A 17,871-nucleotide genomic window follows, 5' to 3' on the forward strand; every position below is an offset into this window, starting at 1 on the left:
CTTCTTGCCAATGCTTTTGGTGCATGTTCTGCTGCTCTGAAAAGGTGTGTCTTACAGATTTCAATACATACACTGTAGCTGTCCCTTTAATAAAAAGCATATAAAATGCAAATGCAGGCATCATCTCACTTTTCCATTCAGGCTAGAAACCATAAGGAGTGGCCAGAATGAGAAAGAGCAACATCAACCAGGAGTGTTGATTTTGGAACAAATAATTTTTTTTAAAATACCCAGTACATTGTGTAGTATCAGCCTGTGAGCTTCACAGACTAAACCGTATTCAGTCATGTCCGCACCTAGAAGTGGTAAAGACTAACGCCTTGGTTCTGTGACCTCGTGGAGGGATTTCACAAAAGCTTGGCATCTACGGTATGTTCTTTTTAAGAAACCAGCACAGAAGTGCCGATGCGTGTAAGAGGTACACACCATTGCCTTTCCTGTTAGAGGATAGCAGATGGGGATGTCAATTTGGTGAAGTAATTTGCAAGCCTTGCCATTTCAAAAATATATATTTATGTAGATGAGTATAATTTGCAGAATTTAGAAGCTGCACCTTTGCCAAGTACTGTGTGATCCCTTGAGGAGAGAACAGATTGGAAATTTTAATAGATGGCTGTTAGAGTAGAATGAACTAGCTGGGGATACATCTTAGGCAACAGTCAGGTAATATCAAGCTTGACAATTTCAACCCAAGCTCAGGGTTTGGAATATAAACAGCATTTAATTGCTTAGGAAATTGGCTGCCTCAGAGAGGAAATCCACTCCATGCTCCTTATAACGCTGCAAAGCCAGACAGGAGGAGCCAGGGAAACTGTTTCCCTGAAGATGATTTCATTGATGTGGAGACAAAAATGCAGTCGAGACCTAGTGAAGAAGACTGGGTGAGAAAGGAAATGGAGATGCAATGTGAAAATACCTAATTGGATTTGATTTTTTTTCCTCCCCTGAGACATCTTGCTGTCTTAGGTTTATTATTTTTTTTCCCATTTTACAATATACTTGTTTATTCTTAAATTTTCTTTTTGAAAATCAGCTTTATCCAGCAAAATCTATGCAAGCCAAGTCTTTATGATGACCCACAAGGTTCCCATATCCTGCCCAGTGTTAAAACTATGCACGTAGTAGCTGCTCACTAAATTCATTTCTTTCTCTCTTCCTTAGCTGTTTGGATCTATGAGCATGGTGCGTTCCCAGCCAGTAGTGCTACCAGGCATGACCAGAGGTGTAGGGAAATGATATGTGCTTGGCCATCATTCCTTTCACTCTACAAGTGTTTGTTGAGCTCTTTTTATATGCCTGGTACTGTGCTAAGCACTGGGAGGAAAGAAAACAGCATGCAAGCCCCTGCCTCAGAGAGTTTAGGTTTCTTGAGTGACAGAGGCAATTACAAAGCACTCTGTACATACTCACTATTATGCATGGGAAGAGCAGGGTGCTGTCTAGAAGAGACGCAACTAGCCAGGCAGTGGTGGGTTGAGGGAGAGAGGATCATCTGGGACCAGGTAACCCCAATCAGCGGCCACTGGGCCTTCTGAATTCAGAGGAAACAATGAGTTGTAATTGTATAGTGTATAAGGCACTAGCGTGTCTGTTACGTTAATACCAATTCTAAAAAAGAAAATTAGCGGGCACCCTGCTGATTAAATAGACATTGTTCTGAGACAATTCAACTTAATGAAGACTGACTGGGAAGTAACTGCTCACAGACCCAAAGTTTATAGCATGGCTCTGAGAAAGTGAGGAGCTCAATAACACCATAATTACGCTTTATTGGAAACAGTAGCACCAGGCAGATGAGATAATGAATTTCAGTGTGTCTAACAGAGACCATCCACCCCTGGAGGAACCCTGTGTTTGGACTGTGGAAGGAAGAGATTGATTTCGACAGTGAGGAAAGATTATATCCTAATTCACTGGGGGTTTCTCCTGGCAAGAGCATTTAAAAGTTTTTGTGTACTTTTTACCCCCTTTGGAAAGCTTCACCTAATCTTTCATTATGTGATGAAATGAAGAGTTTCTCTCTGCATCAGGTGAAGTTTTGACAAAGCTTTGCAAGCATCGCCCTTGGGATTCCCTGATGTGTCATTAGGAATTCAGCCCTCCTGGGATCAGCATCCCTAATTTCTGGAGGACTAGGCTCCGATTTGCATACAGAACTGCCCCTGTCAGCCTGCCAGAGGGGGAAAGGGTGGAGGTGGCGCCAGCATTTTGCTGAGATGGTTGTCAATATTTATAGTGCCAAGAAAGTAAAAATCAATAATGCTACGAGCCAAGTGGAAGTTCCATTAGCTAAAAGCCAGGCTGCCTTTCTTAGGGCAAAGGAAATATGAAGCACAGGAGCTCACGTGGGAACCGCTTCCTTGGGCATTTCTGACCTTCACAGAGGCAAGGTAGGCCATTCCAGCTGGAAGCATTTTGCTTGACCCCAAAGCAGAAATAATCAGTGCATTTTCATATTGCTTCCCTTAATTTTCTCATCTTTTATAGGTACTCAATAGTTGGGAAGTCTGTGTGTGTGTGGCGGGGGGAGATAGAGGGGAGCATTAACCATTCGTATAGCCTTTTAGCCTTTTATGCTATCCATGATTTGGAGGATAAGTAAGGTACCAGCCATTTTGATGCTTAACTGAGCAGCCAGAAAATGAAGATTTGTTTAGGGGTGTCCACTGTTTAGGGACACAGAGTGAAACTTTGGGAATGTGGCAGTAGCAATGCTTTGGCCATCCTGGAATTCCCATTCTTCTTGGGTCAACATGTTATTGTACAATGTGAGCTATTTCCAGCTATCATAGAAGCCAGAAATCAGTGACACACCATTCACTATGTGTGCGTGCACATGTGTGCATGTCCCTATTTCTTTGGAAAGAAAAGTGTTGTAGAATGCCTTCCTTTTTGTTTTTCTCGTTCTCAAGACATTTTGTTCGAACATGGAATCTTCCCTCCTGTTGTTCCTTTATCGACTCAGCCATCAATAAGGGTCCTACAGCCCACCTAAGTTTTTATATTCACTGTCCATGGCCTGAATTTTAACCACCTATTGTTCTGAAATTCAAAGCCAAATCTTCTTCTGCACACAAAGGGGAAGAAAAAACTACTTACCAATTTGCTTCCTTTTCCCCTTCATTATCTACACATCATTTTGGTTAAAGTCCCCCACCTGCCGAGTCCTGGGCTCCGTGCCACACCCTGGGGTTTCAGATGGGACTGCAGCATGGCTCTGCCTTTGATGAGCTTGCAGTTCAAGGGCTGCTGAAGGATACTATGGCAGCGAAATCATGACCATCTTACAAATAAAAAATAAACATGCCAATGATTTTAACTCACTAATGAATGGGGAAATCAGTAAGTTAAAACTGGTTCAAAACAGAATTTGCTTTATAAAGATTTATGTTTCCTACTGGACAGAAATTCATTTGGATTTCTATGGAGAAGAATTATTTGCATTGTTATCAGTTTTTCACAATTTATGCTCTATCCCTACAGAGTCGTAAAATAACCTAGTCCAAGACAATCAAAGGTTCACACCCCTGTAGGATCAGATCATACCAGCAGGGGCTGGAAAGGATCCTCTAGTCCATGTCCAGCATTCCATCGAAAGGATCTGTGGTAATCTCTATGCCCGTTTCCAAGCCTTCAACCTTTTTTTTCACATTTTCTTCCCTCGGATAGGGATGACAGATGTTTAAGCAGCTATTCTTTAAATGGGGGAGGGGTTTTGGGGTCAGGGCTTCACAAAGCTCCTAAGAATCACATCAGATCCTTTTAATAGTCTCCACTATCTCAGTTTTCCATTTCTGCTTTTCATTCTCTCTTAACTTAGACGAGCTTCTAACCTGCTCTCCTGGCTTTCCTTGAGTGATTTCTTCCAGTACTTCTCAAACTTTAATGTGCATATGAATCACCTGGAAGAGGATGCAGATTGTGAGTCAAGAAGCCTGAGTAAGGGCGAGTCTGCCTTTTCAACAAGCTCCCAAATGAGGTTCATGCTTGTGGTCTTTGAATAGCAAAGATTTATCCCATACGCAGTTTTTTTTTAATATCTACCATATGCCAGGTGCTCAATAAACGTGGAAGAGAAGGGAAGGGAGGGAGGTTGACAATGTCAAGGTAACCAGAAATGAAATGAGATGGGTATGGATTCAGGTAGTAATAGATAATAATTAGAATCTTATTTATTCTTCACAAAGCTAAAAACGGTTATTAACTTCCCAGAATTGAAAATGCTTTCAAAAAGATTGAGTCATTTGATAAGCTGGTTAGCGCCCTGCTGCAGAAGACTTTGCCTCTGTGTGGTTATCTGACATTACTCTTAACTTTTTTTGCCAATGGCAGTGACCTCAGAGGCCTGACAGATAACAGGACCAGGGAGCTTAAGTGCCATGAGAACATTTATCTCTGGCAAACAATGTGAAAATACTCTTTCACATGGGACTTAAATGTTTATTTATCAACTGATGTTTCCCAACTTTTGACCATGAATCTGTGGCTTTCTAGTACTAATCACTGCGAATCTTCTAGAAATAAAGTGTGATGAAATATACTCTACGAAGAGAAAATCTCAGAGTGACCAGAAGATTGGAATATGTTTTGGAAGTGTCAAAATTCAACTGAATAAATTTTAAGCATCTTATTGGTTTTATTCAACAATTCGTGAATCGGGCAGCATCCCGTCTAGCAGAGAGAAAGCAGCTCTGAGGAGCTGCACACAATGAAAGACTTTTATAGGCAGAAGGGAGCAGGACAAGGAAGTTGTACTAGCAAAAAGTGGATTGGTTGTGACAAGGTCACTTCCCTTTAGGGGACTGCACGGGTCTGTCAGGTAGATGATCTCACTAGTGCTGACCAGGTGATTCCTGATTGACTGGTTTAAGATTCTGTTTCTGGGAGAGCTGAAACTGTAATTAAGTATCAGTTTGGTGTTGTGGGGCTTAGCGTGACTATTTTGGATCTTGTTTTTAACAGAAGTTTTATTCTCATGTTAGCCCCTCAAAACTGGAGACGGATCCATAAACCGGTAATTACTGTACAGAGTGACCAATACTTTAATAGCAGGATATGCAGGGAATTGTGGAAACATAGCAAAGGGACACCCAATTCATTTTAGGGTTCCAGGAAAGCTTCCTTGATGAAAGGCACCTCTGCTGAGTCTGAAGGGAAGAATAACAGACAGCTGGACCAGGAATGTGCAGGCCCCTAGGATGAGTGCATAGCCAGTGCTCAGGCAGGGAGGCATGGCCATGCTGTTTAACAGAGAAGAGGATGAGAAAGGAATGGGGGATGGATTGAAGGGCAAAACGCAAATCAAGGGAGGCCGTGGAGCAGACATTTGCGGTAACCCAGGTGTGACATTGTGAGGACCCTGATTAGAAAACATTGAGCAGTTTTTAATGAGAAAATGGTCTATATTCATTCCATAATATGCCAATTTTCCCAATTCTTTCTGTGGGAAAAGCACATCTGCACATTCTAATTTCTAAACTGCACCCATGTTCAGAGTTAGGCCTAAGCATGTTCACAGAAAGTATCTGGAATTTTTATAAGTGCGTCTTTGATGTGATTTTTATGAGCAGTGTTAATTTCTTTCCACATGAATAGCTTTAATAATGCTGCAATCTAAATCCTGTTTAAATTAGTTTATATTGTTTTCTGTTTTCTCAGTTGATCTTTCTACTGAATACAAAATTGAATTTACAGTTGGATATTGAAAATGACCACTCCCAATTCACTCCTGTAGCCATTCAGAGAGAGTTACTGGCCTAGTGTTAATTAATATAAAGTTACTTCTTACATGGCAACAGATATTGACTACACTTACCAGTCATGCCTTAACTGATGTTCTTTACATTTAAATTGAGTGTCAATACATCAATCATGCATTGGCTTGCCAGTTTCATAAAGTTCGGAAATGAGGATGAAATTGGGAGTTTTTAAAACTATATAAAGTCATGTGCTGCCTAATGATGTGTTGGTCTCTGACAGACCACGCATACAATGGTGGTCCCATAAGATTAGTACCACACAGCCTAGGTGTATGGTAGGTTATACTATCTAGGTTTGTGTGAGTACACTCTGTGATGATCCCACAATGACAAAATTGCCTAACGACGAGTTTCTCAGAATGCATCCCCGTTGTTAAGCGACGCATGACTACTTCTTTTAAACTAATGGAATTCTGCCTACTATTTCTTGTTGAAATGTCTTTCGCCTACTTACTTTTTAAATTGTATATATATTTTTTAAAGATTGAAACCTGAGCTAACATCTGTTGCCAATCTTCTTTTTTAAGTTCTTCTCCCCACAGCCCCCCAGTACATAGTTGTATATTCTGGTTGTGAGTGCTTCTGGTTGTGCCATGTGGGACACCGCTCCAGCATAGCCCTGACAAGCGGTGCCATGTCTGTACCCAGCATCCAAACTGGTAAAACTCTGGGCCATGGAAGTGGAGCACATGAACTTAACCACTCAGCCATGGGACTGGCCCCTAACTTGTATGTTTTTAATTGCTTAATCCTAAAAATGCTGTTTCTGTTTCTGAAAACTATCAATTAACTATAATCTGCTGGTGAACTTATACTCTAAGTCTAGGAGTGAAGAACTATAAAATTTGATTTTTAGATCATTTGAACAAACATACACTTTTAAGCACTTTTTTCTGACAGTAAATTAGGATATTTATGAACTGAGTGACCTCAAGCTAGAGAAGGAAAAACTACTGGTACACAAGGGGAAGAAAGATGAGACAGCATTGCTCTCTCTTCTCCTCGTAAGCTCTATGACAAAAACGTTGAGGATTTTTCTTTGTGTTATGTAGAGATGAAAGTCACAGCAAAGGGGAAAAATGGTACATGAAGTCAGTGTTTTCTTTTTTGTTGTTATTTTTTAAAAGGAAAAAAAGGATTTCTTATAAGCGTTAGGTTTATTTCTGCTGTCTTTTCGGAGGTCCATTCTCCTAACATATATTGGCAGGGAGAGAGGTAGAGAGTGCGAGGAAGCAAAATTTATTCTAACTGTAACGGTCGCAGTGGGCCTCTCACAAACATACTGCTAAATTATGGGCCTCTCCGTGGGCTGAACGTAATGTTAAGTTGTATGATGGATTTTATCTTATACAAGCTGCTCCGGTCCATGAAATGAGATAAGAAACCACTGCAGCTGGAGTTCACTGAGGGTTGAACTTAGACTGAAACTCCAGAGTTAACAAAATTGTATGAGCCAGCTGTGGTACTGAATGAGTGTGTCTCGTGCCTGTGGGTTGAGATTTTCAAGGAAACTTGAGTCTTTCACTTGCAGGGTGCCCTGTGGGCATTCCCTGGGCCAGTTATCTCCTCTGGTGAAAGCATGAAGGCAGAGGGGGCAGGTTTGCACAGAAAAAAAGCTTTGATCCCCAAGCTCAGACACTGCCGCAGCGGGAGAGGTCTTGGAATGGTGGCTGATCAACAGCCTGTCGATATTAGCTGCTTTCCGTCCTGGAGAAGGTGGAGCACACTCCATATGCACTGAGTGAGGCTGATCCTTCTGTATTCAGTGCACATACCTCCTGAGCCAGCAACAGCCACAGTAAGGAGGTTGTACCCCAGTCTATGAGGGGGTTCCAGGGGTAAAAGATACTAAAGGTGTTTCTACAGTGCTCTACAAAATTCACAAAGTGCTCCAGAAATGAAGGTTTGGTATCATGTATAAAATACTAACAACAATGGTTGATTAAAAAAAACATATGGTGGGTAAATTAAAACACCTTTACCAAACATAAATCATGCTGTATCTTCTCATCTGGAGAGAGAGAGTGTGTGTGTGTGTGTGTGTGTGTGTGAAAACAACGCATGAGGATGTCTCTCATGTCCCTCCAGTGGAGAGAACATCATAGGCTCTCAGGATTTGTCAAATAAATGAGTATGAATCTGAATCTTCTAGTCTAATTTTACTCCTTATTTTTACTGTTCAGACTGTACCCAGTTTACTGGAAAAATGTAGGATATTTTTCTTAAATCACATGTCCCAAGGGTAGAAAAATAACAAAGGAAAGACTTGTTCCCTACAGTTTGCCTGCGAAATGTACAATGAGCCTTCGGCAGTAGGATCGATTAATGTTGTAATAACTGACATACAACTACCAGTTCTAATTAACTTAATCACCTTCAAACTTGCTTTTTCTCTACCTCCAAGCCGCACAACACAGGTCTGTTCCAGTTCCCATTCGTGAACAGGCAAGTCTTTCTGGTTTCTTTGAAATAAACGTTATCACTTATTTACAGATGGAACCTCATTCCTCACTCCTGTGTTGCCCACATACACCCCTTATACCAGGTTCAGATGTGTTTCCAGTAGCTTTCCAAGGCAAACACTGACCACCCCACGGAACAGGTCCTCTTTGGTTGAAAACAAAATATTTTATTTTTCAGCCTAACCAAATATGCTGTATCAAACCCAAAGTGAAATTAGTTTTGAACTGCAGTAGAACGAGAATTGACTTACTCCTGCTACCACCTTGGGAACGATATCTTACATTGCAACCAGTTTTAAAGTAATTTAATCTATCCTCCACATTTTGACACTAACTCAGCTGATTTCAAGTCAGAAAACTAGTATCACTGTATAACATTTCTGATGAAGGAATGAGAAATGAAGTGGAGGCCAAATAGATTAATAACAGTTTTTCAAGCCAATCTTAAGAAAGAGAAATCAGAGTCTGATGGAAGAATGAGGTTGTGCCGTATTACAAAGAATGCCCAGAACAGATCTTCTAAAATTGAGCTCATCATGTTGGTAAACGAGAGGCTGAACCCCACTTTGTTCTTCGGATGGTTGTATGGTGCTGTGGAGTTCAATGGGAAAAGAGAAGTTAAGTGATAGAGAAGTTTGTCTCAGAAAAGCTAATTTGTCAGGTTCTGAAAATATTATCCGCTAAGATGAGCCGTGCTCCGTCTTTTCAGAGGAACCAAAGTAAAGCATATTTTCTTGCCTTCGCGTGATTTGTCCTTGGTGGTTTTCCATTTCCAGATGATAGCAAGTTTTCAGAGGCTATCACAGTGCTGCTTTCCTGGATTGAACGAGGGGAAGTGAATCGGCGTTCCGCAAACCAGTTCTATTCCATGGTGCAGTCGGCCAACAGCCACGTCCGCCGGCTAATGAACGAAAAAGCCACCCATGAGCAAGAGATGGAGGAAGCCAAGGAGAATTTTAAAAACGCCTTAACTGGAATCCTCACTCAATGTAAGTAAAATTTTGGGGGCCATCTGTTTTGTTGTGATTTTGCCTTTTCTTTTGTATTTCATTTCATTTTTTTTTCATGTGGGGGTAAGTAGTTCAATAATTTCCCATTCTCCTCCATATTGAATGGCAAACCTCATAACCTATTTCATGTCCTGTGGCAACTTGGAGGAACACGGACCCTGCCCTGAGAGCTTGCTTCTCAAGGTGAGCAACGTTTCTGTAGCTTTTCCTCAGAACACCAAGCCCGGCCACCAGGGCAGGGCAGCCAGATGTGTCTGTGCCGGCTGGACCCACTGCAGTTCACACCACACCTGCGGGGTGGCTGTCCGCACAGCCCCGCATGTCCCTCTAGGGCTACAGTAGGAAGCAGACCCTGAACGCATTGTCCTTGGGCTCTGGTTAGGAAGAAGGTACCGACAGAAAAACTCCTCCTCAGGATCCTTTATTTGAGGTGAGCTTGGCTGTCAGCATGGCGGCTCAGAAGTCGAGACTTTTCTGCAGGATTATCTTTTGTCCTTTCTTCATTTGGAAAGCAAATGGCCCTAACTACTTAATGCTGGTGATTTTTCATGTCTAGATCCTAAATTGATGAAGGAGTATAAATGGGGCTTTCTTATAGAACAATAGTCAGGGTAATTACCCAGGGCTCTATTCAAAAAAAGGGCGTATGTTTTTTTTATGGGCACTCTATCTGTGTCTGTAGTTAACGTCACAGCAGCCTAATGCATCACAGCTGCTGATGTTCCCTTGCCTGGTAAAAGCCACTGAATGACACTGTAACAATGCCCGTTCCATTCCATACCAGCTGCAAGGGCCCCGCACGGGATCGCAACATATGCGATTTACATATTCATTCCGAGAATAAATGTTATTTTCAATGTTCTAATGTGCCAAAATGCCTATCACCTCTTTCATCAGTGTAAACCCAAGGGATAGTGTATCTGTTAGGATGGGTGAGAGAGGGAATGAAAAACCAGAATCTTAAATGTAAAAGTGTTTTTATATGACTTTGTGGCCAAAAGACCGTTTTTGCAGCAGCATAGAATAGCATAGATTCCCCAGTCTTGAGGAATGGCCCTTTATCCAACCGTGTGTGTCCAGCACTTCTGAAGTTAGGGTTTCCAGGGATAGGATCAAGAACACTAATGGCATCCAAAAATGATACCACTTTTTAAAGGAGGGAAGCAAAGAATGGATTAGTGGCTAGAGGAAAGGTGACGGTGGATTTGTAATGGGGAGAAGGGAGAGAGGAAAAGGCCACACAATTCTAATAATACAACTCCAACAAAGTTATGACAAGAAGCCAAATACCTGAACAGTAGAATGATTACCGATTACCTTCTGTTCACTAGCATCCATTTTAAATAAATTCTCATTCTTATGCCATTTACAGTCCCACCTGGCAGGCAAGACTCAATGCTTGACTTGACTCTGACACTGGAGACAGGAAGGCGGACACCCTTAGAACTGGGGAGGAATTTAGTATTCGTTGGCCATATCTGTTGAAAGAAGCATCTATTAAAATGAGGCCCTGATCTCATGGCTGAAAGAATACCATGTAACTAACTTTATACAGGTATAAGCTGGCCTAGGTCTGAAGCCGCTGAGAGAGAAACAAAGAGGTCTAGCATGTGGGGATCCAAATATCAGTGTTTTATTACTCATAAAAGCTGAACAGGAAAGTGAGGTTGAGATCTGCAGCAATAATGGGCTTCCTAATGCTGGGCCTCAGGAGTGAGCATCTGGCCACAGGCAGCACTGAAGGCCACAGGCTTCTTCCTCTGGAGCTGGCACCTGTATTTTCCACCCAGTGCATAGACGAGAACAGGAAATGAGTGCGCACCACAGGCAGGCTGGTTCCCTCTCTCCCTGAGAAGGAGGGAATGAAGGGATGGAGCAGGGCCTGGAATTTTTGAGGGAAATCCCACCTCGTGGAAACCACAAGAGTGGAGATTACTGTCACAGATACCTCTTAGGCACCTCGTCCATAAAATATCAAAAATTGAATTCTTTTAATCTTCAAACCTGTTCCTCTTCGGGTTTTTCCTTCTCATTTTAGTAAATTGTCAGACCAAAATCCTATAAGTAATTTTTATGTGCACCATCTTCCACCATCAAAGCCCATATCTAGGCCATCAGGAAATCCCATTGTTTCAGCATTCAAAAATGACCCACTTTTCTTCATTTCAACTGCCACCGTTCAAGTGCAGGCTGCCTGAACTAAGATAATAGCTTAGTGTGTCAGTTAGCTATGGTGTCCACCTGTGAATAACAGAAAACCCTGCTAAACTTTATCTTAAATAAATAGAGTTTTTTCTTCTCTTACACAGAAAAATCCAGATTTAGGTGTTTGTTGGCAGTGGTTCAGTGGTTCAAGGTTGTCAGGCCTAAGGTTTCTATGATACTAGTAGCTTTTCCTAGATAGTTGTCTAAGATGACTGCTGTTGCTCCTGCCATCACATCTTTTCTTACAGGCTGGAATCGCATGAGGAAAAAAGAAAGAGGAAGGCATACCTTTAGAGCAAGAAAGCAAAACTTTCCCAAAGATCCCCAACAGACTTCCATTTATGTCTCATTGTGCAGAATTATTACATGTGGCCCTGCCTGGCTACAAGGAAAATGGGAAATATACTTTTTTGGCTGGGCCCATTGCTCTCCAGAATAAAATTGGAGTTCTCATTGTAAGGAAGAAGGGGAGAATGGCTACTTGGACGCACTTTGCCCTTTTTGCCATACATTGTCTCTCCCTTTCTACTTTTACTCCAGTTCAATCTGTTTTTCACATGTCGTTTCATATAATTCGGATCATATCTTCCCCACTTAAATCCCTTGAGTAGCTGCCCACTGCTCTTGAAATAACATTCCCTCTCCCCAGCCAATAAAGCTCTCCTTGTCTGCCTCTTCAACATTGGCTTTCCCTTGACTCATCACACGTCATCCCCACTGACCTCCTTCCTGCTGAACCCATCAAAGCTGCCTCCCACCTCCGAGCATCAGGGCATCATTTGCACATCTGGTTCCCTCTGATGTGCTCTTCCCTGCACCCTCCCCCCTCCCGCCCCCCCCCCCCCCCCCCCCCCCCCCCCCCCCCCCCGTCTTTGCATGCTTGAATCTTTCTCGTCCTTTAGGTCTTGGCTGAAAGGCCACCCCTTCAGAGGGTGCCTTTCTGATCCACTCTCTCCTAGTTGTTCACCATCACTGATCTTCTTAGGTCTTTAAGAGCACTTATCAAAATGTGTAATGATTTAGTGATTTGTCTGCTTTTGATTATTAGAACAAGGATCCAAAAGGAAAGGACATGTCTCTTAGTCATCAATACGTATCAAGTGTCTAGAACATAGAAATATGCAACAAATACTGGTGATGAGTGAGTAAATGAATGAATGAGTAAATTGGAAGGAAGGTAGGAAGGAAGCCTGAAACAGTGAGTTCAGAAGTTTCCAGGGACCTCACAGAGCACTTTGGCATTGGTGTTGGCACTGTCCATGGATAATGGGGTTTCAACTTACATGTGTAATCGAGCAAATCAAAAACAGAGCTCACTGCTATTGCTTTCGTTGGAAATCGCTGTACTTTACCAGATACTTGGTAGCAAGCTAGTGGATATTAGGAGAGTCGGGATGAAGGAGTCAACAGGAAAATTCGTGTTGACATATCCCCAAATGTAACTGTCCAACAACCTTGGCATTTCCCATCTACCTGCTACTATTTGGGAGATCCCACCTAGCCCTGGAATTTCATTCTGGGAAGTATTTCAGCAGCCAGCAGATATCAACAGAGATTGTGAAAATCCCAGCTGATCTTGACAGCCCACAGTGCTAGCTAAGGAGTACACATCCCAGGCATGAATTGCCTCAAGGGCCTTCGTGTGAGTCCTTGATAGCCAAGACCCTTCAGGATGACTTGAAGGTGGGAGATACCTTAAATGTGAGCCTGAGCTGGAATTAAGCCTTTGAGGTGGAACAGGAAGATTGCATATCTCTCTGAGCAACCTCAGAATTTTCCATTCTTTTCTACGTGCTTTTACTAAGATAACTACTCCCCAGATGCAAAGGGGAACTAAATCCTAACACTCATCATGAAAATATTAGCCGTGACCTGGCTAACCTGCTAGGTGTGTGCACATTTCATCATCCTTTGAATTTTAAGTATATCTTGTTCCATGTCTGATGGAGTGATGTTTGTCTCAACCACATTTTCTGCTTTCCCCAGCTCCATTCAGTGTGGTGGGGTGGGTTTGGTATCAGTACATGGGGCTGCTTCTAACAATAACTGCTAAAGTCCACAGTGATTGACACACTTGCTGCAGTTTCCAAAAGCAGAACCAGTCATACCCCTATTTATCTGCATTAATATTCCTGGCAAACACCACAGGAATCACATTTTGGCTTTATGAGTTAGAATTCGCTTAGGCTTATTAAGCTCTAAAATTCAAGAATGGCATCTCAGCTTTCTTTCTCTGAAGTGGCTGCAAATCTCCTGGTCATTTAGCAGTAGCCCTGAGTGCTCCCTCTCACATAAAAGATCTCCATGGTGTCAATGCTGTCTCCATAGCATCCCATGGCAGCTTCTCCATTAGAAAGCCAAGAGTGTCAGGAAATTGTTCTGAGGCACTTTGGAAGTAGATATATTGATGAACTATCTTATTAGAGCAGGTGAGGCTGGCCTGGTGTCCTGAAGGGAGGGTTTATTTAACAACTTCCAGGAAAGTTCAGGTACATTGCAATGCTCCAAGGGTAAAAGTGTGGGTCCCTATGTAGATTTTGTTGGAAATAGCTGACTGGTTGAACAGGAGAAGGGAAATGTCATTTAGTGTTAGCCCATTAAGCTGGATGAGATGCACCTGTCTCCTCACCTTGCTCGTCATAGTTTGAGCAAAAATAGCATTTGCTCCAAGGGGAAAAACCAAAAACCGTTAATAATAGCATAAAGAAAAAGTTGTGATTTATTTCAAGGTCTACATCAAAGTCTACCAGTTACTTTCTAGCTTCGTTGGTGCTCAGTTCTGCCAAACTTTGTTTAAGTTCTAACGTTTTTCGTATCTCTGGTCTTCACCCCAGGACCAGCTATTAAATATAATCAAATAGGCATTGTTTCCATCTGAGCCTTGGCTTAAAGCATCAAGGAGGAACAACTAAACCCAGCCGACAGTTTGGGGAGTACAGCATCCGTCCTCTTCTGTTTGGGATCATTTTTTCCTTCTGACCACAGATGTGCAGTTATCAAAGATGCTGGATGCGGACATCATCTATCCTGGCATGGCACCTGGGGCTTTCTCTTCCCTTCTGGGCCAGCTGGATAGAGCTCATTTGATGAAGAAGAAAGGAAAACAACTTTTAGCACAGGTGAATCATCTCATTCTTATGTCATCTTATCGTTATGTCATCCTTGTCTCATCTTGATGTCATTTCTTAACCTGTCCATTTGGCAGAAACTTCCCCAGGTTTCCCAACTGAGAGACTTTTGGCTTTTGATCTTCTTTGCTTTTTAATAATGTATACTTCATAGGAACTCCCCATAGGCCTGCTTGCTCTCAGTTTTTCAGTTATGAGCAAAGCTTGTCATTTCAAAGCTCAGAGAGGAGCTGTTTACAAAGTTCAGGGAGCGTGTACCACAGCCTTCAATTATTAATATGCATGCCAAGATGATCAATTGTGCATGCCTTGTTACAACACACACACATCTAATGAAAATTTAAACACTCCATGATAGTCCCACTTTGGTACTTTCCCAACATGCTTCCTGGTAAGAGAGAAGAGAGAGAAGGGAACAAAGTGGGCAAAAGGCAGATGGGAAATCAGACAGTGACAGAGAAGGGTTTATTAAGGTTCATTTAGGGATACGTGCCATACATATAGTGCGCAGGACTGAAAAGTAGAAATTGTAGAATGTCTGAGCTAGAGGCGACCTCAGAGACTGGTTGGCCCAAACCCTCCCATTTTATAGAGGAGGAAACTGAGGTTCAGAGTGCAGATGTGATAGGCCTTGGTCATTTAGCAATTGATGGGCAGATTAGAACTCAAGACTCTTGTCGCCTTGTACAATGTGCTTTCTACCACCACACGTGTGTGGGTTTTTTTAGTGAAAAGTACAACTGATCAGAGAGGGATATTATAACTGTAAATTTATAGTTTACAGGTGGAGTTGGACAAGTGTGCTGGCATCACACTGAATATAGATGCTGCTCTCTGGTTGGAAAATGAAGTCTTTGCCTCGAGCTCTTGTCCTCTTTTCACCTCCGCACTCGTACACTTCTGCTGCATCCCTTGCCTGAAGATTTCTCCTCCTCCCCATGCGGGAATTGAAGCTTCTGTCACACTTCCTCCATGAAACCTTTACCATCTATTACAACTCAGAATCATCGCCCTTTCTTCTTCCTTCTGCAGTGCTTGTTAATACTATCTCCTTGAGCATTTAGTTATTTTCTAAGCATCAGCTTTTTGGTTTTTTTAATCTAACAAGATTTTAGGCTAAACAGTGACAGAGGCCATTTGCTGTTCTCTTTTCCCACCTCATTGCACCACTCCTAGTTCTGGCATAATTCTTGTAAGCACCTCAGCGCAGATACTAGGTGCTGATCAAATATCCTAGATGGAAATGAAGGTGATACTGGACATAGGGCTGGAACCTAATAACTGCAAAATGTATTCTATATGTTGAGTTTTGGGGTAAGCCATGACCTCAACTGGCTTTGCTCTAATATTCCATTCTACCTAAAGGTAAAATACGTAGAATATACTTTAGTTGAAAATTTTACAGTAGAAGTATGACAGTACTATTATGAATATTATTTTAACCTGGAGATTGGAAAGGTTAGAACAGTCATTGCAAATTTGCTTTACACATTTATGATAGGAAATGGCATCAACCTCATCATCTTGAAAATAGCAAAGAGTGGGAAGACTTTTGACTAGGCGTGAAGAGATCCTGGTTCTAATCCCAGCTTGACCATTAGTTTAGCCAGGTGACTTTAGGAAAGTTATGTCTGCCCAGCAGCCCTGTGAATTTTAAGCCACATTTCATCCCTGAGAGTGTGTGCGTGGCACCCTGCCGGTGCTGCAGACTGGTCAAAATTCTCATCAGAGAAGCAGCGCCTTGCACTCACCGTTCCCCTCTGTCGTGTCCTAATCTATTTTCTTGACTAAAATCGTAAAAGCCTCAGGTGTTTGAATGAATGATGAAATTCATCCACAAATATTTATCAGGTCCCTGCTAAGCGTCAGGTAGAGCACTAAGGGTGGAGTGAAATGCGAGGGGTTTCTGATCTTCATGTGTACCATGATTCCCCTCTCAGGCAGATTGGTGTCCTCGTCCACATTTCTTCTGTGTAAAATTCTCTCTCTGAAATCATTTATTTCGTAGGAACATCTCAGCTCAACATTTTTTTTTATTTCCACCAAGGGAAATTTGGCTTCTATGTCCCTGCTGTTGAAAAAGAATTTTAGGAAGTGTTAAAATGTTTTCCCGTGTCTGTGGTCGTCATTGCTATCCTTCATCCATGGGAAAAAAATTCCCCATAACTGCTTTAGCAACTCGACAGATTTTCTGTTTTTCCTCAGCATCATACAGATAGCTATATTTGCCAATGTTTTAAGTGCTAGAAACATAATTTTCATTAAAAAAAAAAAAATACCTCTTTGCTCTCAGGGGATAAATGTCCAGAGAAAATATTTTTTATAAACACTTCAAATCAAGGATGAGCACAGAATTTCCTCTTTCACAGGATACTGAAACTGAGAGTAGAAGATGCTGGAAGCCTGCCAGAACTGAGTTGGGCCTTTTTTGCTCTCTCTCCTTTCAGACTCACTGAAAATCTATATACTAAGCCAAGTAATACCACCATGATATTAACATTAAAAAAAGGTTTTTTTAATGATAGCAAACTATGAGAGAGAAGTTAAGTCTTACACTCTGGGATGATAGAAAATTGTAGAAGGCTAGATTTCAGTAATTAATATATGTGTGTTGAGTGAAGCAAAGAGATTCAGGAAAGATATAACTTTTGGGAGGCAAAGATGAAAACCCTGCTACCTTGATATGAGCCACTTGCAAAGACTAGAATAAAAGCCACTGCCAAGTGTAAGGGTGTTGGAGGTGGTGGTGATAAGGGGGAGGTGCTATGAGGTAACAGCCTCTGAACTAGTTTGGAAAGAATCCACACGTAGAAAATTTTTTCACGAAAACTTTGTAAAGCCAGGACACTTTCAAACTAGCTCTGAGGAAAAGTGAGGTGTCAGTAAAGTTACTTTAAGGCAAAGATGATGTGTTCTTGACTCGTGCCACTGAAAGAGAAGTACAACTTAGTGTTTATGCTCAAACACGCAAAAACAGTGTCCAGGGAGGATCATGAAAGAGTAGCCACAGACCGAGTGAGAAGAGTTCTATTTAAGGAGACAAACTGCTTAGGTCTGCAGGCACCTTCTCTAGCAGGGTACTTGTGTGACCCACAAAGCCAAAAATATTCACTCTCTGTTCCTTGGAAGTTGGCTGACCCCTGTCCTGTAGGATCACAGAGGTCAGAAGGATATTAAGGATGGACTAGTCTATCACCCTTTACCTGGGGATTCAGTCAGAGAGAGGCTTTCTTCAGGCCTCACAGCTGCTTAGCGGGGAGCTGCGACTTCACCAACACAGGCTTCCTGGCTCTCCCTCCCCTCTCAC

General features: G+C 42.1%; 1 protein-coding gene across 34 annotated transcripts in view; it reads left to right on the top strand.

Moving 5' to 3' along the window:
* The window catches only part of ENOX1 (ecto-NOX disulfide-thiol exchanger 1), a 536,733-nt gene that overhangs the window by 397,913 nt on the left and 120,949 nt on the right, over positions 1-17,871 (top strand). For all 34 annotated transcript variants that reach the window (XM_070239807.1, XM_023621638.2, XM_023621635.2 and 31 more), the window contains one exon: positions 8,998-9,210. In XM_070239807.1, coding sequence (XP_070095908.1) covers positions 8,998-9,210 — 213 coding nt within the window. The remainder of the gene's footprint in view (positions 1-8,997; positions 9,211-17,871) is intronic.

This window comes from Equus caballus, chromosome 17, assembly GCF_041296265.1.
Source record: "Equus caballus isolate H_3958 breed thoroughbred chromosome 17, TB-T2T, whole genome shotgun sequence".
Lineage (NCBI taxonomy): Eukaryota > Metazoa > Chordata > Mammalia > Perissodactyla > Equidae > Equus > Equus caballus.